The sequence below is a fragment of the Myxocyprinus asiaticus genome, chromosome 2, assembly GCF_019703515.2.
Source record: "Myxocyprinus asiaticus isolate MX2 ecotype Aquarium Trade chromosome 2, UBuf_Myxa_2, whole genome shotgun sequence".
NCBI classification, from domain to species: domain Eukaryota; kingdom Metazoa; phylum Chordata; class Actinopteri; order Cypriniformes; family Catostomidae; genus Myxocyprinus; species Myxocyprinus asiaticus.
Window position 1 is genome coordinate 34444420 of NC_059345.1, and position 25640 is coordinate 34470059.

At 39.8% G+C, this 25640-nt stretch overlaps 1 protein-coding gene across 3 annotated transcripts in view; it reads right to left on the bottom strand.

Annotated features, from left to right (window-relative positions):
• LOC127416436 (dual specificity mitogen-activated protein kinase kinase 5-like) overlaps positions 1-25640 on the bottom strand; it is a 68886-nt gene that overhangs the window by 5493 nt on the left and 37753 nt on the right. Inside the window, exons 17-22 of one of the 3 annotated variants that reach the window (XR_007893105.1) lie at positions 22010-22039; positions 17289-17315; positions 16932-16964; positions 9667-9728; positions 7604-7800; positions 7404-7449 (exon numbers count right to left, since the gene is read on the bottom strand). Coding sequence is in view for 1 of the 3 variants with exons in the window: in XM_051655805.1 (XP_051511765.1) it covers positions 7404-7449; positions 9667-9728; positions 16932-16964; positions 17289-17315; positions 22010-22039 (198 nt within the window). In the remaining 2 variants the exon portion in view is untranslated. Of the gene's footprint in view, positions 1-7403; positions 7801-9666; positions 9729-16931; positions 16965-17288; positions 17316-22009; positions 22040-25640 lie in introns of all 3 variants that reach the window. The other 2 variants (XR_007893104.1, XM_051655805.1) reach the window with 2 other exon arrangements.

Genomic DNA, 25640 nt, shown 5'->3' on the forward strand with positions numbered 1-25640 from the left:
GTTTGGAATAATGTACAGATTTTGCTGTTTCAGAAGGAAATTGGTACTTTAATTCACCAAAGTGGCATTCAACTGATCACAAAGTATAGTCAGGACATTACTGATGTAAAAAACAGCATCATCACTATTTGAAAAAATTCATTTTTGATCAAATCTAGACAGGCCCCATTTCCAGCAGCCATCACTCCAACACATTATCCTTGAGTAATCATGCTAAATTGCTAATTTGGTACTAGAAAATCACTTGCCATTATATCAAACACTGCTGAAAGCTATTTGGTTCGTTAAATGAAGCTTAACATTGTCTTTGTGTTTGTTTTTGAGTTGCCACAGTATGCAATAGACTGGCATGTCTTAAGGTCAATATTAGGTCAAAAATGGCAAAAAACAGCTTTCTCAAGAAACTCATCAGTCAATCATTGTTTTGTGGAATGAAGGCTATACAATGCTTGAAATTGCCAAAAAACTGAAGATTTCATACAAAGGTGTACATTACAGTCTTCAAAGACAAAGGACAGCTGGCTCTAACAAGGACAGAAAGAGATTTGGAAGGCAAAATGTACAACTAAACAAGAGGATAAGTACATCAGAGTCTCTAGTTTGAGAAATAGACATGTCCTCAGCTGACAGCTTCATTGAATTCTACCCGCTCAACACCAGTTTCATGTACAACAGTAAAGAGAAGACTCAGGGGTGCAGGCCTTATGGGAGGAATTGCAAAGAAAAAGCCACTTTGAAACAGAAAAACAGAAAGAAAAGGTTAGAGTGGGCAAAGAAACACAGACGTTGGACAACAGATAATTGGAAAAGAGTGTTATGGATCTTAACCCCATTGAGCATTTGTGGGATCAGCTAGACTGTAAGGTGCGTGAGAAGTGCCCGACAAGACAGCCACATCTATGGCAAGTGCTACAGGAAGTGTGGGGTGAAATATCACCTGAGTATCTGGACAAACTGACAGCTAGAATGCCAAGGATCTACAAAGCTGTCATTGCTGCATGTGGATTTGTAAAAAAATTTTTTTTTTTTTACATTTTATGAGAACTCTTTGAAGTAGTTTAAGAAGTTCTGAAAATTTGTTTCAAATTGTAATAGTAATTTTTCACGTTATTAATGTCCTGACTATATATTGTGATCAATAGAATGCCACTTTGGTGGATAAAAGTACCAATTTCTTTCCATAAGAGCGAAATCTGTGCATTATTCCAAACTTTTGGCTGCCAGTGTGTGTGTATATATATATATATATATATATGTACACACACACTGATGAGCCAAAACATTATGATCACTCACAGGTGAAGCGAATAACGTTGATCATCTCCTAACAAGGCCACATGTCAAGGTCTAGGTAGATTAGATGGTAAGTGGACAATCAGTTCTTGTAGTAAACGTGTTAAATGCATGAGAAATGGGCAGGGGTAAAGACCTGAGTGACTTTGACAAGGGCCAAATTGTTATGGCCAGATGACTGGGTCAGTGCATCTCTGAAACAGCAAGGCTTGTGAGGTGCTCCCAGACAGCAGTGGTGAGTACCTACCGACAGTGGTCCGAAGAGAGACAAACCACAAATCTGCGCGAGGGCAACGAAGGCTATCCCATCTGGTCCAAACCGACAGAAGCTCTAGTGTGGAACAAGTCACAGAAAATTTTAATGATGGTTACGGGAAGAATGTGTCACAACAACTGCTGCGTAAGGGGCTGCGTGGCCGCAGACCAGTCAGAGTGCCCATGATGACCACTGTCCACCGCTGAAAGTGCCTACAATTGGCACGCAAACTGGAAGAAGCAGTTGAAGAAGGTCGTCTGGTCCAATGTATCCTGTTTTATTTTACATCACATGGACGGCCGTGTAAGTGTGCCCCATTTACCTGGGGAAGTGTTGGCACCAGGATGCTCTGTGGGAAGAACAAGCCGGTGGAGGGAGTGTGATGCTCTGGGCAATGTTCTGCTGGGAAACCCTGGGTCCAGCCATTCATGTGGACGTCAATTTGGCACGTGCCACCTACCTAAACATTGTTGCAGACCAGGTACACCCCTTCATGGCAACTGTATTCCCTAATGGCAGTGGCCTCTTTCAGCAGGATAATGCACCCTGCCACACTACACACATTGTTCAGGAATGGTTTGAGGAACATGATGAAGAGTTCAAAGTGTTGCTCTGGCCTCCAAATTTCCCAGATCTCAATCCAATTGAGCATCTGCGGGATGTGCTGGACCAACAAGTCCGATCCATGGCAGCTCCACCTCGCAACTTACAGGACTTGAAGGATCTGCAGCTAATGTCTTGGTGCCAGATACCACAGAACACCTACAGGGGTCTTGTAGAGTCCATGCATTGGCAGGTTGGTGCTGTTTTGGCGGCACGCAGAGGACCAACAGCATATTAGGCAAGTGTTATAATGTTTTAAATCATCGGTGTATATAGACTCACCTACCACTTTATTAGGAACACCTGTACACCTACTTATTCATGCGATTACCTAATCAGCCAATCGTGTGGCAGCATATATAAAATCATGCAGATACAGGTGAGGAGCTTCAGTTAATGTACATATTAACCATTAGAATGGGGAAAAAATGTGATTTCAACCGCGGCATGATTGTTAATGCCAGACGGGCTGGTTTGAGTATTTCTGTAACTGCTGATCTCCTGGGATTTTTATGCACAACAGTTTACTCAGAATGGTGCCAAAAACAAAAAATATCCAATGAGCAGCAGTTATGCGGATGTTAACTCCTTGTTGATGAGAGAGGTCAACGGAGAATGGCCAGACTGGTTCGAGCTGACAAAGGCTAAAGTAACTGAGATAACCCGTCTGTACAATTGTAGTGAGCAGAATAGCATCTCAGAATGCACAACATGTTGAACCTTGAAGCAGATGGGCTACAACGCTAGAAGACCATGTCAGGTTCCACTTCTGTCAGCCAAGAACATAAAGCTGAGGCTACAGTGGGCACAGGCTCACTAAAACTGAACAGTTGAAGACTGGAAAAACATAGCCTGGTCTGATGAATCTCGATTTCTGCTGAGGTGCACATATGGTAGGCCCACTGCAGCCTCAGCTTTCTGTTCTTGACTGACAGAAGTGGAACCCAGTAGTTCAGGTGGTGTCAGTGGTTGTTTTTTTTTTGTCACACAGTTTCTTTACTGCATCAATGCTATGTGTGATTAGAAGTAAATGTTTCGGGGCCTGAGTAACTCAGCGAGTATTGACGCTGACTACCACCCCTGGAGTCGTGAGTTCAAATCCAGTGTGTGCTGAGTGACTCCAGCCAGGTCTCCTAAGCAACCACAATGGCTCAGTTGCTAGGGAGGGTAGAGTCAAATGGGGTAACCTCCTCGTGGTCACGATTAAGTGGTTCGCACCCTCAATGGGGCACGTGGTAAGTTGCGCATGGATTGCGGAGAGTAGCATGAGCCTCCACATGCTGTAAGTCTCCACGGTGTCATGCACAATGAGCCACGTGATAAGATGCACAGTTTGATGGTCTCAGAACCGGAGGAAACTGAGGCTTGTCCTCCGCCACCCGGCTTGAGGCGAGTAACCGCGCCACCACGAGGACCTACTAAGCAGTGGGAATTGGTCATTCCAAATTGGGGAGAAAAGGGAATAAATAAATATATCTATAAATATATTTGTTGTTTTTGACTGTAAAGAACAGAAAGAGTATAAAACGAGACATTTTTCAATGACAAATGGATTAGATATCGTGTTAGGACACACACGCACAGAATGAGTCGAACCAAACTTTTACTGTCAACGCAGTGAAAGAATCTCGGTAGTGAACTAATTTACCACTAAACTATTCAAACACTGGTGAAATCTGAACACTGACTAGCCAGTGGCTAATCACAGACATTTTTAGTAGCATAGTGCCAAACTGTTGCATATGTAATTGATTTAAGAATCTATATCGCGATTGTTCAAATGAAGATTGCGTTGAATTGGAAAATCTATATTTTTATCCACCCCGATTAAGAAGTAACATTAGTAAATACCAAATAATCAAACATCAACTAATACTGATAAATTAGAAAAACTACCACCACCGGATAACAGATATGGTAATTAAATTTAATTAATCCCTGATCTTAACAACACACAGGGCTGTCTATTAGTCCAAATAATCTCCATTACAGGCGGATATTTCAGAAACATTTTCCGAAAACTAAACACAATATTGCTCTTTAAAGACAAACTATACACATTTTTAAGGTGATTGTTGTTAATTTTCCCAAGCTAAACTGAAGATTACAAAGTGCTGAGAGCCAAAACTAATTTACTCAGATATCTGAGCTTTAATATTTGACAAAGTCTTTGTGGCAATAAGGTCAGTAGCGTTGAAGAACCCCAGTTCTCAAGGGGGAGGGAAAGCAGGAGAAATGGCAGACACTGTGTCAGAGAGCTAAAAGGTAGGATTACCCTCTGGGGAGTTCAAGAAGCTCCTCAGCGTGCTAATGTGTAAATAAGTCATCAGAGCAGTGTCAGAGGGCTTTTAAAGCCTGTTCTCATCCCAGTCCCCTCAGCACGGGACACTGGCATTCAGCAAGACTGCGTGTCTTTTTAAAGGCTGCTCCCCTGGGTCTTAAAACACATGAACACAAGCGATCTCTCCTTAGCTCATCAGCCCACGCAATCAAGAAAAGTGGGGGTGGATATAGAAGGGCTGTGACAGATTCAGAGAGTCAGTAGGACTCTTCAGCTTTTTGTCCCTGGCTGAGGCTCATATCTGCAGCAGCTGAGCCCCTGGATAGCCCACAGGGACCAGGAGGGGGGCAGAAGAGGACAAAAGGTGCTAAAAGGTTGAGTGACAATGAGAGAACTCTAAGCAAGGGGAGAAAGATGTCAATAACTGCACCACATCTAACCACAAACTAAAAGCTGTATACACAGTTACCTGATGCTTAAAGGTATATTCTAGGTTCAATACAAATTAAGCTCAATCAACAGCAAATGTGGCACAAAGTTGATTACCACAAAAAATATTTTCTAAAATAAAAAAAAAAGCAAAAATATAGGTTACAGTGCGGCACTTACAATGTTAGTAAATGGGGCCAATTTTTGGAAGGTTTGAAGGCAGAAATGAGAAGCTTATAATTTCATAAAAGCACTTACATTCATCCTTTTTTGAAACCTTTTGTTTATTCGAGATGTGACGGCCTTAGACACAGAGGCAACTGAGGGTACGTTTACATGACAACGATGTACTAAAAAAGGTTTTTCCTTTGCGTTTTTGAAAAGTTTCGCGTACAGACGACAACGTTGTCAAAACGATTCCCGTTCACACGGATCCGCAAAAATGACTAAAAACGCTGTATTATGCATGCCAGGCCAGTAGTTGGCGATGTCACTTTGTAAAGAAACACTACGTGCCTGCACACATAAGCATTCTTCCACAGAGCGGTGAATACAAACAATGAAGATGGCGAAAGCATCGAGCAATTTTGTCTGGACGGACGATGAGGTTGCTTTATTACTACAATTACTTTGCTGGAGAAACGTCAATAAACTCAAAATCTTGAGCAGCAAAACAGAGTCCTGTAGTCCACCATTGTAGTTTTGAATGTCTCGTGCGCATGCCTATAGACTGAACACGTAATACGTGTGTGCATGATGTCATCGTTTTCACAAATTCGCGTTTTTGTTTATTTACACGGAGACGATAACGGCATCGTTTTCAAAAACTTGCACTTTGAAACCAGTTTTCAAAAGTTTGTGTCTTCAGGCCCCAAAACGCCGTTGTCGTGTAAACGAACAGCCAAAACCCATAAAAAGTTTTCCGTTTCTAGTTGAAAATGTTGTCGTGTAAACGGCCCCTGAGATTCGTCCTCCGCCACCCGGATTTAGGCGAGTCACTACGCACCACGAGGACTTAAAGCGCATTGGGAATTGGGCATTCCAAATTGGGGAGAGAAAAAAACCCAAGTTGAAATAAATTTGGTGGTAATCAACATTATGCCGCAAATGCTGTCGATTGAGCGTATCTTGTATTGAACTCAGAATATACCTTTAAATTTCTTTACAATATGTTTTTTAACATCCTTAGATCTATGCAAAAGTCATAGACATACACACAGGGTGTAAATAATATTACACTCTGTGTAAATAAAATTTCTAGTATAAAGACAAGCTAAAATCTGATATTAGAACATAATTTGCCAATAATGTTGCCAAGCAACATGCTACACAAAATCTGTTCAAAGGACTCCCAAATTCATGCAAACTTTGTATTACTCTTTCTATGTCTTTTTCATGAGTGATAAGTTAAATGCTACACATCACTGAAAGAGAGACTTCTGTCTCCCACCTTCCTGAAAGAACTGAAGGAGCCTAGATGAGTGAACAAACACAAGGTATCACACACCCCATTACCAAGACCACTCCTCTCTGCATTAGCAGTCAGATCTCAGTGGACTGCACTGTCCATGGTGCTGAGAAAACCCAACCCAAAGGCTCCGAGAGCTAACTGCTGCAACAATGCAAGCAGACACATGATCCGAGACTTCAATAGGAAATTAAGTTGTTCCCAGTGGCACAAACACAAGCGAAAAAGGACACATAACTTGTGTAACTCTTTGAGCTAATCAGACCCCTAAAAGCATTAGAGTCTGTGTATAACTTCAAAAAGTTAGAAAGATAACTGTTTGCCATTTAGGGTAAACATTCAGACTCAGTAATTTTACACATGAATTCAAAATTCTATTTAATTTTGATAATATAATTTGTTTTCATGCCAGATCATAATAGTGCATAACATATTATTATTTGATCCTTTATTTATTGCCCCCACCCCCCTTTATTGCAACAGCAATAAGACTTTTTGATCTGACTGGCAAGCTACTTTTAACATTAAAAGTTTGCTTCAGTCTTTTTTAACCTCTAGTTGACAATCTTAGTGAGCTCCAATAAATGTAATAAATGAGGATGCCTTGTAAATAGTAAAAAAAAACAAAAAAAAAAACAATAATTAATAAAGTTTGCACCTAATGAAACTGATGACGGTGTCCTGTCCTTCTTCCAAGGAAAAAGGTCCTTAGATTTTCAAGAACGAACACACACACACACACACACTTTCTGTTCTTCTTTGACTGAATCCACAAGAGAGGAGTCAAAGGTTACAAAACACTTAAAAAATGTATCAATAGACTGACTGTTGTGAAATGTACTTCCATGGTATAGATAAGTGGGGTATACAGCACAGAACAGGACATTTCCAAACAAAACAAGATAAGCAATAGGTCAAGGTTTTACCCAAACCCCTACAAATAGTCCCAACAAAAGCTTCCCAACCATCAAATACATCCATTCACTAACTCTGTCTAATAATTGGCATTTCATGTTCTAATCCTCTTGAAGACTGATTTGGACTTTAAGGGAAAAAATGCTTAAGAAACTCACCATTAGGTTGTTAGGAGCAGGTCTTTCTTTGGGTTGCTTTCTCATACTGTAGGAGCAAAAGCAGGAGAGGCCATTGTAAATAAGATTCCACATGTAGTAATTAATCGTCCATTGTTAATTCAAAAGAAGTAAAGAAAATAAGAGTTGAAAAACTCCTTGAGATTAAAAGCACATATGTTGGAGGCCAAACCTTGACTTACCAGCTTCTCTCATTAAAAGGCAATTGTTGAGTTACTCTTGAATCTCAGCAGGGTTTATGTGTTAAAAATTGGACAAAACAACTGGCATGTTTGCAGTTGTATGTGGTTGATGTGGTTGCATGAAAAGGGATGCGAATTTAGAATCACACCCATTATGTGTTTTTCATCAAAAGTTAGAGGATTTACCAGTCAATGACCTGAAAGCATGAATGGCACATTAGCATTAATAACAGTCTTTATATTTTTTATACAAACCTTTAATGTGAAGTGGCACTATGATTTGCAAACAATTTCATATGAAGACAGCGGCAAGTTAAAAGCATTTCAAGGTGAAACCAGTAAACACTTTTTCTCATAAATGCCTTCTACTTAAACTCCCAGATATTCCATCCTGCACATGGAAATGATCTTCTCCGCCATCTTTATCTTCTCATCCTCTTTATCATTGTACTGTTGAGGTTAATCTAACCGGCTCTCAAAGTGATGAAGGGAGAGGGGTAAGTAATTATCAATTCTCCTTGGCACAGATCACACCTTAGCACAGGTAAATTAGTCAAGATGACCCAGATAAGAAATGGGAGGGATTATAGGGACAGAGCGGCCTGCAGAGAGGCCCATTTGGACCATGATGAATGACACACACTCAGAACAGGCTATTAATAGAAGAGGATGCTGGAAAAGCAGTGCCAGGCAGGGGTGGTATGAGTGAGCCAGGTGACCCGTTTGTGTAAATAAAGTGCGTTGAAAGTAAACATCTGCAGCTAAACAAATCCCAAAACATCTGGCTTCACCCACCATGCCCACAGGCCTGGAGCACCAGAGAAACCATGCACGAGGTTGGTGGGGAATACAGGTTTCTTGGGGTATGACCTGTGAAAGGGAATGTGTGTGAAGAAGCAGGGTCAACCGACCAGGGATAGACGTTAAGTAAATATTTATTGCTGTGTTTAGCTAGTCTAATTGCTGTACAATCTAGTATGTAAAACCAGGACAGACTGTTTGCATGCTAGGCCACTATTTTGTACACTCACTGAGCACTTTATTAGGAACACCTGTAAACCTAATTATTCCTGCGATTATCTTATCAGCCAACCGTGTGGCAGCATTGCAATATATAAAATCTTGCAGATATGGGTCAGGAGCATCAGATAATGTTACATCAACCACCAGACTGGGGGAAAATGTGATCTCAGTGATTTTGACCACGGCATGATTGTTGGTGCCAGACAGGGCAGTTTGAGTATTTCTCAAACACATGGGATTTTCATGCACCACAGTCTCTAGAATTTACTACTTTTTATCGTTTTTGTTATTCCCTTTTCTAAGTCTCTTTTTCAAGCTCTGTCGCTTTAAGAGATTTTTGTCAACTCATTAAGTCCAGCTTGTTATAATCCCCAATTATGTACCTATTAGATGGGTGAATAGTTGTTTTAGAATAAGTACTGAAGAAAGTGATGTGCATAAATCTCTGCTCTTGTTGGTCTGGCCTTTAACTCACTTGCACTTTTCACTATGCAGATTAAAAAAATAAATAAATGTATTTGTGCTAGACCTGAATCTCAATCAAGTGTGCAGACAGCAATTTTTGTGTTTCATCCGAAATGATTAAAATTTGTAATAAAAAAAAATAAAAAATGTTTGACCTGTATTTGTAAATTCATGGCTTGGTCAGCATGTTGATGAATATACATGGGTAAATCTCATAAAACCCATCAAGAACATGTCCAGGTCACATTTCACCACAAACTCAAAAGAAATGTGTTTTTTTATTTATTTAATTTTTTACCTTAAAAATAAAAGAAGGACCATTGTGATCTGTATTGTGACATTTGTATTATGACATCATTCTCCCCCAACACTGGCATTTGTATTACTGTACTAAAAAAAAATTAAAATCTCATTACAGTACTGTGAAAAAAAATATTGACATATTTAAAATGATAAGTGTTTATATATCATGGTAAACACTATAATAGAGGATAACCATTGGAATAACAGAGAGAGGGATAGAGACTGAAAGAAGAAGAAAGAGCTGCAAGCAGTTTTTGAGTAGACAAACTTACCATTGTGTAATAAAGTGGACAAATTTCTCACTAAACTGGCCAACTGGAAGCTCGGGCGGGTTCTAAAAAACAAACAAAATAAAATAAGCTTTTTATAACAAATTACTAATAAAAAAAGGACAAACAAATTCAATCAAAAATATACATGGTATAAATTAAAATGATGAAAAATACATTGTTTGAATCTCACAGTTTTTCTGTGGCCTTGACTAGGTTGCAGAAGGGTTACAATTCATATTGAGGTATTCTACGTGTGGGCAGTCAAAAGAAGATGTGTATATTAATATTTTGGCAGCACCTGAACCCCTCTTTTGTTGGACAGCCCATAGAAAAATGGATCAAACACACAAAACACTCAAAAAGAATGACAAAGAGTGGCATTAATGGATGCACTCCTGAGAAAGCATACATACAGTTTAGTTGATAAGACCAATGGCAATTTAACCAACTATTCAAACACAACTGACCTCAACCTCTGAACAATGTTAACATTGCAAGAAAATTAAATGGAGGCACTTCTAAGAGACAGACACACTGAAGCTAAATGGAACAAATAAAGACAAATTCCAGTTCTCTTTTTCATTTTGGATACAAAGGACACTTGTCTTGGTATATATTAAGATGCATCTGAGATACAAATTACTCGTATTCATTGTGGTTTAATCTGTATCAGGAATAAGGAGCCCACATTTTTATTGAAGACTTGAGAAGAATGACAAATGTAGCAAGGTTAAGAAAAACAGGAAAAAGTTTTCTAACCTTGATCTTAATATGACCTCAAGGAAGAAAAAAATTATGACATCAACATCACAGCAACAAAAGTCTTAGTGTTACACACAGAATTGAGTTTCAAGATGTCTGGGAAGGTACTGGAAGGTAAGGTGAATGGATATTCTATTGAATAATGTTTGTTTGTGTGGGACAAAGAGGGGAAAAAACTACTTTAACTTTAATTAAATTAACTCTTAACTGCACCACACAAGCAATCTAATTTCAGTTTACAAAACAGGCACACATATTCACAGACGACAGCCATCCAGTCAGATAAAGATAGTAAGGAATGATCCGATATATTGTTAAAAAGGTCTTTGGATTTACTCTGGGTTTGTTCTAGAGAGTGTGAAATACACACCTATTTAAATAAACATAGCCAGAGGCACACTACTGCAGCTACACATCATTATACAGCCAAGACTTGCAACCTGGAGGCTTTACTATACTAACACACACACAAACACTTATGCCCTAGATATACTTCCAATTTGACGTGAACAGCCATGGTCTGCATACAATCGAATGCGAGCCTGTCAAAGTATACTCCATATAACTGTGCGTGCATACATGGGCGGTTGGCGCATGCATGCTGCGACTGCTATGAGACACCAGATTTTTTCCCTTCAGTAGTTTAGACCCATAAAGGTGTCTTTATATTTCTTCAGATTCGAGTTATACAAATGCAGGTATCTCCAGACCTCCTCACACATGGTCTCTTGACTTGCACATTCACTGCTGTTGTTTTTACCTTCAGCTCCTGATGTTTAGCAGCGATTACATTTTCTAGCACTTCTTCGTGACAGCAATAGCTTATATGTCAGTGTTGCCACTTTGTGGACCCACTAATTAGTGCAAATAACTTCAGGTGCATGCCCATTCTGCACGTACAAAGACGAACAGTTAGAAAAATTTGGCTGCGTACGTTCAGTGCTCGAGCACTCTGCTGATGACGAGATTTGTGTAACGCGTCTGACCGAAGTACACTTTGGGCTTTAAGCTAGGGTATACTTTGCTTTTCGCATGCTCCAGCCTTTCAAAGTAGCCTGGTCAGATGCATTCCCCACATGTGCACTACAACTGCTTTGTTATACTCTACAATACAGTCAACGCCACACTGACACGAACTGTCCAAGTGTTTAGAAAAACTGGTCTGCATGCATACTGTCCTGTTGGCAAAATGTTTGACATAGTGGCACGCAAAAACCAAAGTATATATTAGCCTACATGCAGGGCTGCAGTTAGAAATTCTTGGGCACGGTACAAAACATATTCAGTGGGCCCCCCTCCAGTTGTCCGATGAGGATGGGGGGGGGGGTATACTCCCGCTGAACACATTTAGATGCGCTTTACAATATGGAACAGCCTTTCTATCTCGGCCCCCCTCAAGCCCAGGACAAAAGGTCCAGTTGTCTCCCCTTATTGGCAGCCCTGCCTATGTGTGTCTGTACACCCTAGCCTTCAACCTTAACACACCCAAAGTCTCATGCTCTGACCAAAAACACAGAAACAGAGCACCACAATAACCAGGCGCTCACTCATATGGCCTCACACATGTACACGCTTTGACTACAGAGAAACAGATTTGCACGCACAAGCCCTCACATACACTTGAGCACCTTCATTTGTGTTCTTTGATGTGGCGTGATGAGGATGATGATGAAAGTACTGTTACATTATGCAGCTTGCTGCCCTTATCCAACACTACAAACAGAGCCAGACCACGGCCTGTCATCCTCCACAATACAAGCAGTAAATATACATGTAATTGCCCAGCAACAATAATCAGGCAAAATTAGATCATTAATTACAGAGGTGAATTTAAGCTTGAGTCTTATTAGATGAATCAGGGTAATTTCATGAGTAGAGAGGAACAATTAAAAGAAGGGCTGCCATGTAGATGGACAAGTGAGCTGTTCTGAAAGAGTGAAAACTATCAAGATCTATAGCCATAAAGATGACAACCAAGTGCACTACAAATCAGCAGCAACTATCACAAACTGAGAAGATCTACACCTGATAGAGGGAATAAATCAAGAGAGGAAGAGGAAAAAAAAAATAACACAGAAGGGCGATAAAAGGGGAGAATGAGTAAGCTAGAGAGAAATGGGAAGACGAAAAAGCTCTTGTATACATCATCTCATTTAGTCGTTTATTCACTCTTCCCATGAGCCCTGTGAAGCCTTGTGGCTGATTATTTATACCAAGATTACCATGGAAACCGGCCACACACGCACGCAGACACACAACAGTCACAATGCCCTTCAAACAGGCTGGACTGTTATTACTGGTATCCTCTCAAAGTCCAAGCTGTTTATTAGATCAGCCACCTGTGACCTTCCTCAATTTCTCTCACATACACTATATTGCCAAAAGTATTCGCTCACCCATCCAAATAATTGAATTCAGGTGTTCCAATCACTTCCATGGCCACAGGTGTATAAAATGAAGCACCTAGGCATGCAGACTGCTTCTACAAACATTTGTGAAAGAATGGGCCGCTCTCAGGAGCTCAGTGAATTCCAGCGTGGTACTGTGATAGGATGCCACCTGTGCAACAAGTCCAGTCGTGAAATTTCCTCGCTACTAAATATTCCACAGTCAACTGTCAGTGGTATTATAACAAAGTGGAAGCGATTGGGAATGACAGCAACTCAGCCACGAAGTGGTAGGCCACGTAAAATGACAGAGCGGGGTCAGCGGATGCTGAGGCGCATAGTGCGCAGAGGTCGCCAACTTTCTGCAGAGTCAATCGCTACAGACCTCCAAAGTTCATGTGGCCTTCAGATTAGCTCAAGAACAGTGCGTAGAGAGCTTCATGGAATGGGTTTCCATGGCCAAGCAGCTGCATCCAAGCCATACATCACCAAGTGCAATGCAAAGCGTCGGATGCAGTAGTGTAAAGCACGCCGCCACTGGACTCTAGAGCAGTGGAGAAGCATTCTCTGGAGTGATGAATCACGCTTCTCCATCTGGCAATCTGATGGACGAGTCTGGGTTTGGTGGTTGCCAGGAGAATGGTACTTGTCTGACTGCATTGTGCCAACTGTGAAGTTTGGTGGAGGGGGGATTATGGTGTGGGGTTGTTTTTCAGAAGCTGGGCTTGGCCCCTTAGTTCCAGTGAAAGGAACTCTGAATGCTTCAGCATACCAAGAGATTTTGGACAATTCCATGCTCCCAAATTTGTGGGAACAGTTTGGGGATGGCCCCTTCCTGTTCCAACATGACTGCGCACCAGTGCACAAAGCAAGGTCCATAAAGACATGGATGAGCGAGTTTGGTGTGGAAGAACTTGACTGGCCTGCACAGAGTCCTTACCTCAACCCGATAGAGCACCTTTGGGATGAATTAGAGCGAAGACTGTGAGCCAGGCCTTCTCGTCCAACATCAGTGTCTGACCTCACAAAAGCGCTTCTGGAAGAATGGTCAAAAATTCCCATAAACGCACTCCTAAACCTTGTGGAAAGCCTTCCCAGAAGAGTTGAAGCTGTTGTAGCTTCAAAGGGTGGGCCGACGTCATATTAAACCCTATGGATTAAGAATGGGATGTCACTTAAGTTCATATGCGTCTAAAGGCAGGTGAGCGAATACTTTTGGCAATATAGTGTACTTCATGACAGTTCTCTCTTTTGGTGAATTTTCATCATTACGAATAGCAAATTCGTGTTTAATGGGTCTCCATTTATAATTGACTCTGAATATTCTTTTATGTTTTTTTCTAACTGACTGGTCTTGATGTCCTTCTCAGGCAGCTATCCTCTTTATTTCTGCCTGTCTCAAGAGTTAAAGCTGTTTTTCCTATTCTCCCAAGTGTGGTTTTGAAGTGTTCCCTTTTCTGCTGCTCTTTCAGTCCACTGCATTCACTTTGCCTCTCTCTGTCTGTGCACTAGATTACTCTTTAAAGTAGGTCCTGGGGAGTACTCTCTCTCTCTCTCTTCATCTCTAACTGTCTCTCCCTCAGTCTCTGTGTGTCTCTCTCTGAAGGTTGTATATCAGTGGCAGTGAGTAATAAGGCCTTGGTCAGCTGAATGCAGTCGGTGGCGGTGTGGCGGCATGTCTCTGGCCTGAGGGAGACAGAGCGAAGAGCACGGCAGAAAATAGTTTGAGCGATGCCTCTGCCGAGTGAGTAATGAACAGTTCAGCTAGGTCAACTCAAGAGCGGCCATTTAATTATTAATTACGTGCAATCTATAGCAGAAAGGACATGTTCGGTATGTTTAATGTGTGTTTATGTGACCCTCTCCTCCATCTCTCTCTGGCGTTCTGTTATTAGCATGTGTCAGTGAGTAGCTCAAGCAGAGAAGAAAAGGGTGAGTGCGCCCCCCCACCCCACACACACACAATTAACACAATTACTTATTAATTACTCTCGTAGCGGTGGAAAGCGTTTTTAAATGTCGGAGTTACCATGGCCTGCGGGCTTTCACTAAATGCTGAGGAGACTCATGTAAATTTGGGGACTGTCTGAGTGATGATGAGTGGGGTAAAGGCTAATTCACAATGCCCCAACAAACACCAACACATTTCGACCTTAGGATTCATTGTTCATCTTTTTTTTACCACACTCTGAGTTTACTCAATTTGACATTATAATTTATTCATTCTAAGAATTTTGTCGGTGGACAGCAGGCCAGCTGCAAAATTTTTTTATCATATGTAAGATTACGTCAGATTAATTAAAATTAACAAACACCATGTCTACACTGGTTGCGTTCGTTGGTTGCGTCAAAGTGAACACATATGATATTTCATAGGTAAAATAATTTTAAGACGGACGGTTAATAAAGTGGCTGGAATACCTCTGCAGGGCATCAGAAATAGAAATTCTACTGTCAGCATGGCGGAAACATCCAGTGTAGACAGCATCATTGATTATAATGGGAGCTAATTGCTTTTGACACAATGTTAGCGTCTAGTAGACAGGCTGTAAGATTACAAGTGGGGCAGTCATTATTTTTAATTATTGCAGATTTGCATGGAGTTTAGTGTTTGTCTTCCCTGTGCATTTCAATACAGTTTAAGAAACACAGAATGTGTTTTTTGTGCAAGTGAGATGAGAAAAGGGCGCTAACGTCCGATGTCTTTATGTCGTATAGGTACACATATTCAGCTATAAGTGACATCCACACAAATTTCTAAATCCAACACTAACACATTATTTTCTTTTCTTTCCTTAAAAAGAAACTGGAAGCTTTAATGTGTTCACTACAATTTTTTTTTAATTAATAGCAGCTGACATTCCTAATTCTCCTGCACCACCAAGGCAGTTGTGGGCACGCACGTTTCTATGGAGTTGACAAGGACAGTTACCTCATTATCATGGCAATTGTTTGTGATCAAGTCAAATTACGTCAGGGTTTGATGCAACAATCATACCACACATCGCTCAAACATTCCAAGACCCGACGGCTATTTAACATGCTCAATTGATTAAAACAATAGTCAACAAACAGGGTTAACACATTAATCCAACAAACCGTTCGAAGTTGTTGTTTGTTGGTGGTTGTTAGGGCAGAGTAAATTAGCCTTTAAGGACAAAATATACTTTGGTTTTCCGTGAGCCAATAAGTCTTCTGCACTTGCAGGCTACTTTTCTAGACACAGAAACAGTCCGCATCTTTGCGCGGACAAATGTTGTCCATGCGAGTCAAAGGCGTCTGTATGGGCTTGCGGTCAAAAGAGTATCCTTTGAAAGGCTGAGCGCTTTGAAAGCTAAAGATATTTTGAACTGATGTTTTAGTTTCTGTTACTTCATCTTGTCGCAAAGAAAACATAGACTAATTTTTTGTGAGACTTGTATAACAGAGTTATGTATACCAAAAGGGGGGATATCAGAGTATTGAGCCTAACAGAGTCTAACAGAGCTGTCTATTCAAGGAATATCTGGGTTTAACTGACCGTGATCCAACTCTACAGAGACAAGAGGGTGAGAAAATGTGTCAGGGTTTAGCTAGGTATATTTTAGCGCCTAACGCATGTCAAGGTTAATGCAACAACTCAGTGGTCTCAACCCTCAGTTGTCTAGAGCCCTGTCATGCTACATCACCCCAGCAAACTCTGTGTGTGTCTATATGCAAGTGTGGAAAAGAAATCTCTTTTATGTTATTTTTAATGGAAATGTTGAGCTGTGATTACAGTCTGACAAACATTGGCATAAACATTTGTTTAACAGTGTTTCAATAAGAAGTTCTACGAGAAAATGTATAGTTAAGTATAGTTTAGTAAACTATGATTATTTCATTGTTGAACTGAAACAACTAAAATTTGTTAGAATGCTGTCCAACCCTCTCCAAACATTTCCAAGCACAAATCCAGAGTTAAGCCAAATGTTCAGCTTAAGGCCTTGACATCATCACGGCCAAGCTTTTGCCATTTTCTGCTCTTCAGAGCTCAAACCCCGAGCAGAGCTGATAATGCACCTCGCTTCATTAGGAAACAAAATATCAGCTTTCCACCCCATTAGGAATGGTTTCATACATGGGACACAGACTCACCTCATCAACAATGCACTGCAATAACTGAAGAGGCTGTGATAGAGGGGGGTAGGAGAAAAAGAGATTAGACCCCATATAATGTTCTTACAGTGCAAAGGAAATAAAATCATTAATGCAATAAAACAGGTAGCAATACAGTTTAATCAAATCCACTCTGACTAGGAAAAAGCCATTTGATCTGTAATGTTTTATCATTTCTAATGGCACCTAATCTGAATAAAAGCTGTTAAGACCGAGCGTATTATTGTGTTGTATTAACTTTAGAGGGAGGCAACCAAGCGAGGTGAGGACAGAACTGTTCTTGGGGTTCTGCGGGAGGGGCCGCCTACATCTCCGAAAATACATGAAAACACTTACCATTAAGGAGCCTTGGTTCTTTTGAATCTGGATGAAGAGAAAGAGAGAGGGATTTGGGTGAGAGGATGGAATATGAGAGAGACAGAGAGTGAAAACAGGCTACATGTAATTAGCATGTTAGAATCACAAGCATTGCACTTGGACATATTTACTGTATGACAACTGGGAGAAGATTATAAAAAAACCCTGTTGGCAAGATATGGGTATGATGTGTTAACATCAATTACATAATGAAAACAAAGGTGCTAACAGTCAAATCTGCAATTAGGATAAGCTTTGCCAAGCAATTTTTTAAATATATATATATATATATATTTCCTATATCCTGCTTTTTATTCGCCTCCAGATTTCAGAAATATATGTGACTGTACAAGTAAAAAAAAAAAACCTCACAAAGCATCACAGTCTAGAGATAAAATAGTGTGTAATTTCTTTGACAGTCAAGTAATACAACATAACACCTGTGAGCTTTTTCATGCATAATTATGTGATAACGACGTTGTTGTTTGAGTTGAAACAATGTTTCTTTCCTGCTCACAGGAGGCCGACGCTCCAATTACGCAATATGGTTTAACACTCCTGCCTAAAATGAACAGTTTAAACTAATAGCTAACAGTGTGAGGCAACTCTGATGACATATTACACTAGTCATTGATTCTCTTTTGCAATTAAACACAGCCCTGCTCACTTTAAATACCTGGAGACTCTGGACTTTAATGTAGGAACTAAATAACGCACAACATTGGCTAAAACTGCAAACCACGGCAATCAGAGGACAATTAAAGACATCAATATTTGCCTTGTGTGGTGCTTTCCAATCAAATCATTTGAGTTAGATGAAATACTTTTATGTAATCTCTACTGAATAATCAAGACCACTTTAAATAAAACTAATCACCTAAACCACCTCAGCTTATTTTTTAGAAATATTAAAGGGGTAAATTTGAACTTCATGGAAATACTCGAAAAACAAGATGAACCCAAAAGATTTCCAATCTCTTGCATCAGTACCCAGGCAAGCTCTGTACTGGACAACATTTTAAACTGAAGCTAAATGCAGATCAGCATTGTTCTAGAAAAGATGTACATTCACTTATCACTTTATTAGGAATACCTGTACACCTACTTATTCATGCGATTATCTAATCAGCCAATCGTGTGGAAGCAGTGCAATGCATAAAATCATGCAGATACAGGTCATGAGCTTCAGTTAATGTTCACATAATCCATCAGAATGGGGAAAAAAAATGTGATCTCAGTGATTTAGTCCGTGGCAAGACTATTTGTGCCAGATGGGCTGGTTTGAGTATTTCTGTAACTGCTGATCTCCTGGGATTTTCACACACAACAGTCTCTAGAATTTACTCAGAATGGTGCCAAAAACATAAAACATCCAGTGACTGGCAATACTGCGGACGAAAACACCTTGTTGATGAGAGAGGTCAACGGAGAATGGCAAGACTGGTTCGAGCTGACAAAAAAGCTCCAGTAACTCAGATAATCATTCTGTACAATTGTAGTGAGCAGAATACATCTCAGAATGCATAACATGTCGAACCTTGAGGCGGATGGCTACAACAGTGGAAGACCACTTTATAAGGACCATATGTTCTTAATAAATTGCTCACTGAGTGTAGATTCAAGAAGAAAACTTATGATATATAAATGTTCAAACTATACTAGCATGGTAAAATAAACAATCAAACCAGTTTAACGCATGTCACTACATCCAAATATAAAAGTAGCATTAAAGCTCTGGGACAGTAACATCATACAGTATATTCAGATAAATACGGGACTTAAAATGAGCTGAAACTGAAACAGCCGGAAAACAGAAAAGGCAACAACAAATCAATCAGGAGGAGAAGTGCTGGAGGCTGTATACACACGCCAACCAGTCTGCAGTCTTCAAAGATTTTCCGAGCGAGCCATCGGGAGATGCCATTAACTCCTGACAAAGAATGCAAATTAATCCCAACATGGGGTGAGATGAAATTAAAGAGCCTTTTATAATCAATAACAAGAAAACACATATAGAAAACACACAGGCATGCACACACCCTTGCCACTGTGTACCTGCACACAAACAGTGGCAGATTTGCAGCACTGAGTGGGGTCTAACGTGGTCCGAGAGGGGGCAGGGCATCAGAAGTTGATGCTGAAATACAGCAGCCATATTTGAAGATCTCAGTACACAGTGGACAATGACTGTGCGAGTGTGTGAGTGTGTGTGTGTGTGAGAATGAGAAAGAACAGACAGATGCCAGGGCTGATGTGAGTGACAGGCCAGGCCTGAGGTAGCGTGTGTGCTGGCTGTGTGTGGTGTGTTAGATGCCTGCAGGTGAAGAGTCTGCAGCACCATATGGAGCTGTGAAAATTAACATCAAGAGCAAAATGCTCTAGCGGTGGGAGGTTCAGCGCTCTCTTTTTTTCTTACTGACTAAGCCCCCTCCCTCTTTCTCCTTCATGCCTTTCTCTCTCTCTCCATTCTCATTCCATATGAATTTGAGAAATACATGAGCAGAGTACAGGGGAATGGATAGGGAGTGAGATTAGAAGAGGAAATAATAAATTAATGGGAGGTTGTGTATACATGAAATGCTTCAGTATAATGCCTCTGGCTCTATGGGCCAGGAACAAAAGTTTTGCCATTCTTTGGATTCTCAATCAATCACTATCACTTTATCTGATAATAATATATGATGATGCACTCTGAAAAGAATAATAGACCTAAACAGATTTTCAAAAAACCCTACAACCACAAAGTGTCATATCATGGAGTATTTTCTGTTGTTTTAATAAGTTACAGTCCAATATCTAAAGGACAGGTCTCCTGTCAGGAAGAAAAATGCTATTCAATCTTATAGCAATAGCATCAACAGATCCAATAACAGTTCCACTGATTGAGTGTCTATGTGTGTATGTGAATACATTAGTTTATGTAATAATACTCTGTGGATTAACATGATAATGGCCCTGTTAATAGATAATGCTGGAGACCAGAAGAAAACAATTTGAAATGAGACAAGCCTTCAGGCCACGGGCTAATGCACACACAGAGTTGCACGATGCACTCACAGACACAAACCGCACTGGCCTTTTGCACTTCTAATGTTTTTTTCTAGCCATCGGCTGTTGTGTTGTATGTATATCAACAGTGCTTGTTTATTGTTCATCCTATATTTTGACTCTCTATTCTGTAAGTGAAAAGAGTTGTGTATGTGACTAATACTGTATCTATTAAACCTCTATCAGGATCTATGATTAATCAAACACTCCTGATTACATGAATGAAACCCATTTTATTGTATGTATTGCACATTAATTCTGTTTTTGTTATTTTTATTTGAAATGGTGTCTTCTTACATTGTGCACCATAGCTTTGCATCAAGTGATGTGAGAGATAAAGCACAAACACGCACGAGTGCCAATCACCGCCTCCGTGACTGTTTTTCTCAACGCTCAAGGCTTTGGCACTGGAAGCAGCTTCAAAATGTTCCTTTCTGATTTCCCCGCATGCCCTGAGTGGCTGCTTTGTTTTAATATGCTAATTAACCCAACAGGCATGCTGGGAGTAATTTATTGAGCATTAGTCAACATTTCCCTCATTAAAAGGGCCCCTGAAACTCTCTGCACTCTTGCATGAAGAACTTTAAAGAGCCACGAGTCTGATTAGAGAACTAGGAAAATGAATAACATTTGGGTAAATACAGTAGTTCGGTAACACTTCAAAACAAGGTTCTATTCAGTAACATTAGTTAAAGCATTAGGTATCATGAACCAACTAAGAACAATTATTTTTTTTTTAGCATTTAAAAATCTTGGTTAATGTTAATTTGTTCATTAATTATGTTAGTTCATATTGCATGAACTAATATTACACTATACAATTTTAATGTTAAAAATGAATTAATATACAGTATGTAGAAATTCTTAGTTCATGTTAACTATTGTGTTAATGAATACAACCTTATTCTAAAGTTTTGCAAGTATTTCTATACATACACATGGTTGAAACTCACAAAACAATATTCAATTAGCACAGAGAGAGGAGTTTCCAAACAACCCATGCCCACCTTTAATAAAAGACAAAGACATGCTATGAATGAGAAATCTGTCTGCTTATATATCATTATGTGGATTCAGTGGCACACAAAAGTAGCTTGTAGACCTAATTACTTCCGTCGAGGATCTTTCACAACAACCATTTTATGAAATTATAAATAGACGTAATGAGCATTTTGACAGTGTAGTTGTACACAACGCTATTTTCGGCACAGTTAAATTAAATATGTATGAATAAGTACATTAAACACACTACACTCCAACACACCACATCATAATACAGGCACCATAAACTGACATGATTTGTAAATTTGTAGTACCTAAACTGGAAGCCCCTGCAAATAAATCTGGATTATAATCGGGGTTTGTCATTCTTAAAATGGGATAATCTTAAAAAAAAATCCAGCATGAAATCTGATTACAGGGTTGATGGGATTGAGGAATGGAGCGGGTCAACAGGACTGTATGTAATGTAAGCTGGGTAAACAAGGATGGGATGAGCAGTTGTGGGATGAACAGCAAGGTAATTACTGCCCATACGCTAAGATCACGAGGGATTGTGCATCCGATAATCTTCCAGGGCAAAGAAATGGTGCTTATGAAATAATAACATTAAATTTGGTAAACTGGTATCTGGTTTGTTGAAGTACACTCACCTGTGGATATGGAAAAGAGCCCAGTGCCAACTGCAAAAGAATGGGGGAAAAGTTCATTTAGAATGAAACACACAAGTATGTACACACTCACATGCACCTGCACAAACACATGAGCATTCAACTGCTCTGTGACTGAATGGATGATGACTAATAGGATTTGGAGACAAGGTTGTTTAACATGAACATTTAAAAATCTATTCCTTTACTCCTTTATTCCTATATGTAACAAATAGAATTTGAGACCATGTTACACTTGAAGGACATTTAAGGAGCCCTGTTACAGTCTTAATCCTGACTACATCACAGTCAGAGATGATGTATGTATGTCGTGGCTTTAATCTGCTAAGTGAAAACTAGAGAACATGCTGGAATAAAGAGATTTAGGGAAAGCAGCAGAACTCAAAATCAGGAGTCAAATCAAAATTAAAAACTTTTAGTTCAACAACTATTTCGCATGGCACAAGATTTTGGACAGGGCTACAACCAAGCCACCATTATCACATTGGTCTTGCTACATTTCAGTAATATTTTAAATTTACTAGCCAATGCCACAGTTTGTGTATGTACAGTTGAAGTCAGAAGTTTACATGCACCTTAGCCAAATATATTTCAACTCAGTTTTTCACAATTCCTGCCATTTAATCGTAGAAAACTTTCCCTGTCTAAGGTCAGTTAGGATCACTACTTTATTTTAAGAATGTGAAATGTCAGAATAATAGTAGAGAGAATGATTTATTTCAGCTTTTATTTCTTTCATCACATTCCCAGTGGGTCAGAAGTTTACAAACACTTTGTTAGTATTTGGTAGCATTGCCTTTAAATTGTTTAACTGGGAAGCCTTCCACAAGCTTCTCACAAAAAGTTGCTGGAAGTTTGGCCCATTCCTCCAGACAGAACTGGTGTAACTGAGTCAGGTTTGTAGGCCTCCTTGCTCGCACATGCTTTTTCAGTTCTGCCCACAAATTTTCGATCAGATTAAGGTCAGGGATTTGGGTGCTTAAGCCATTTTTCCACAACTATGGAGGTATGCTTGGGATCATTGTCCATTTGGAAGACCCATTTGTGACCAAGCTTTAACTTCCTGGCTGATGTCTTGAGATGTTGCTTCAATATATCCACATAATTTTCCTTCCTCACGATGCCATCTATTTTGTGAAGTGCACCAGTCCCTCCTGCAGCAAAGCACCCCCACAACATGATGCTGCCACCCCCATGCTTCACGGTTGGGATGGTGTTCTTCGGCTTGCAAGCCTCACCCTTTTTCCTCCAAACATAACGATGGTCATTATGGCCAAACAGTTCAATTTGTGTTTCATCAGACCAGAGAACATTTCTCCAAAAAGTAAGATCTTTGTCCCCATGTGCACCTGCAAACTGTAGTCTGGCTTTTCTGAAGCGGTTTTGGAGCAGTTCCTTCTTCCTTGCTGAGCAGCCTTTCAGGTTATGTCGATATAGGACTCGTTTTGCTGTGGATTTAGATACTTGTCTACCTGTTTCCTCCAGCATCTTCACAAGGTCCTTTGCTGTTGTTCTGGGATTGATTTGCACTTTCCACACCAAACTACGTTCATCTCTAGGAGACAGAATGAATCTCCTTCCTGAGCAGTATGATGGCTGCGTGGTCCCATGGTGTTTATACTTGCGTACTCTTGTTTGTACAGATGAACGTGGTACCTTCAGGCATTTGGAAATAGCTCCCAAGGATTAACCAGACTCGTGGAGGTCCACAATATTTTTCTGAGGTCTTGGCTGATTTCTTTTTATTTTCCCCTGATGTCAAACAAAGAGGCACTGAGTTTGAAGGTAGGCCTTAAAATACATCCACAGGTACACCTCCAATTCAGTACACCTCCTATCAGAAGCTAATTGGCTAATTGTCTAAAGGCTTTTCTGGTATTTTCCAAGCTTCTTAAAAGGCACAATTAACTTAGTGTATGTTCTGACCCACTGGAATTGTGCTATAGTCAATTAAAAGTGAAACAATCTGTCTGTAAACAATTGTTGGAAAAATTACTTGAGTCATGCACAAATTAGATGTCCTAAATGACCAAAACTATAGTTTGCTAATATTAAATATGTGGAGTGGTTAAACAAATGACTTCAACTGTATATACTGTACACTCAAGGAGCACTTTATTAGGAACACCTGTACATCTACTTATTCATGAGATAATCTAATCAGCCCATCATGTGGCAGCAGTACAGTGCATAAAATCATGCAGATATGGGTCAGGAGCTTCAGTTAATGTTCACTGTTTCAGAATGGGAAAAAAGTGATCCCACTTATTTCGACCGTGGCATGGTTGCTGGTGATCTCCAGGGATTTTCACGCACAACAGTCTCTAGAGTTTAGTCAGAATGTTGCTAAAAACAAAACATCCGGTGAGCGGCAGTTCAGTGGACGGAAATGCCTTGTAGATGAGAGAGGTCAACGGAGAATGGCCAGACTGGTTTGAGCTGACATAAAGGATACGGTAACTCAGATAACCACTTTGTACAATTGTAGTGAGCAGAACAGCATCTCAGAATGCACAACATGTTGAAACTTGAGGCGGACGGGCTACAACATCAGAAGACCAGGTCGGGCACTTTATTAGGCCATAGTGTTTCTAATAAAGTGCTCAGTAAGTGTATATATTTTTTCTGCTTTTGGTCTTGTTGGTTCATGAATTTGTGAAAAATGAAAAACATTTTAATTTGATAGTTCATTCACTAATTTATTAAAACTATCATATCCATCAAGCTCAATTCGTTTCAGCCTCTGTTCAGATTCAAACTCGAAGAACTTCAGTTCATTAGTTAGGAAATCTGCAAAAAAATAAAATAAAATGACAGGTGAATCACCTGAACTGCTTAAACATTTCAGCTGCTGAGGAGAATCGATCACTTCCCAAAACAACATTATAAGTTCAATACTAACTCATAATAAGATCAATATACTCTTCATCAACTCTTACTGTCAAGCCATGTGACCCTTGATGTTTCTCTCCCTAAACATCTCAGTCACAACTGTGATAATATCTAACAGTATTGATAAATACAATCAAGGCACTGACTTGAGGGATACAATAACTATTCATCACAGCCAATGAGAAGTGCTGACAATTACAAAATGAGAATCAATAAAGCCAATAAAAACTACCAGCATGGCATTTTCAGAACAGGAGTTCCAGCATCGTGTTAACATCTCATCCACTCATTATTTTTATGCTACTGGTTTTTGCTAAAAAAAAAAAAAAAAAAAAAAAAAAAAAAAAACCTCTACACAAAAAACTCCATAAACTGCTATATATATATTCTTGCTCTCCTTCTCATTTTCTTCAGGAATACACACACACACACACACCTCTGGGACGGGGTGTAGTTGTACTGGAGGTAGAGAGAACACAGCACTCTAATTACTGGACGTTCTGCTGGCTGAGTGATTGATAGCGTTTTGCCACACTGACTCGCAATCTTGTGCTCTCTTTCACACACTCTCTCTCTTTTCCTTTCTTTAATGTTTCAATATACACATTTCTTTCTTTGCAGACATAAAGATAAACAAGCACTTCTTTTCTTTTTTGATTAGATAAAAACTAATGTTTTTGTGCACAAACAAAATTTCATTCGTATTCTTGCATGGAATTTT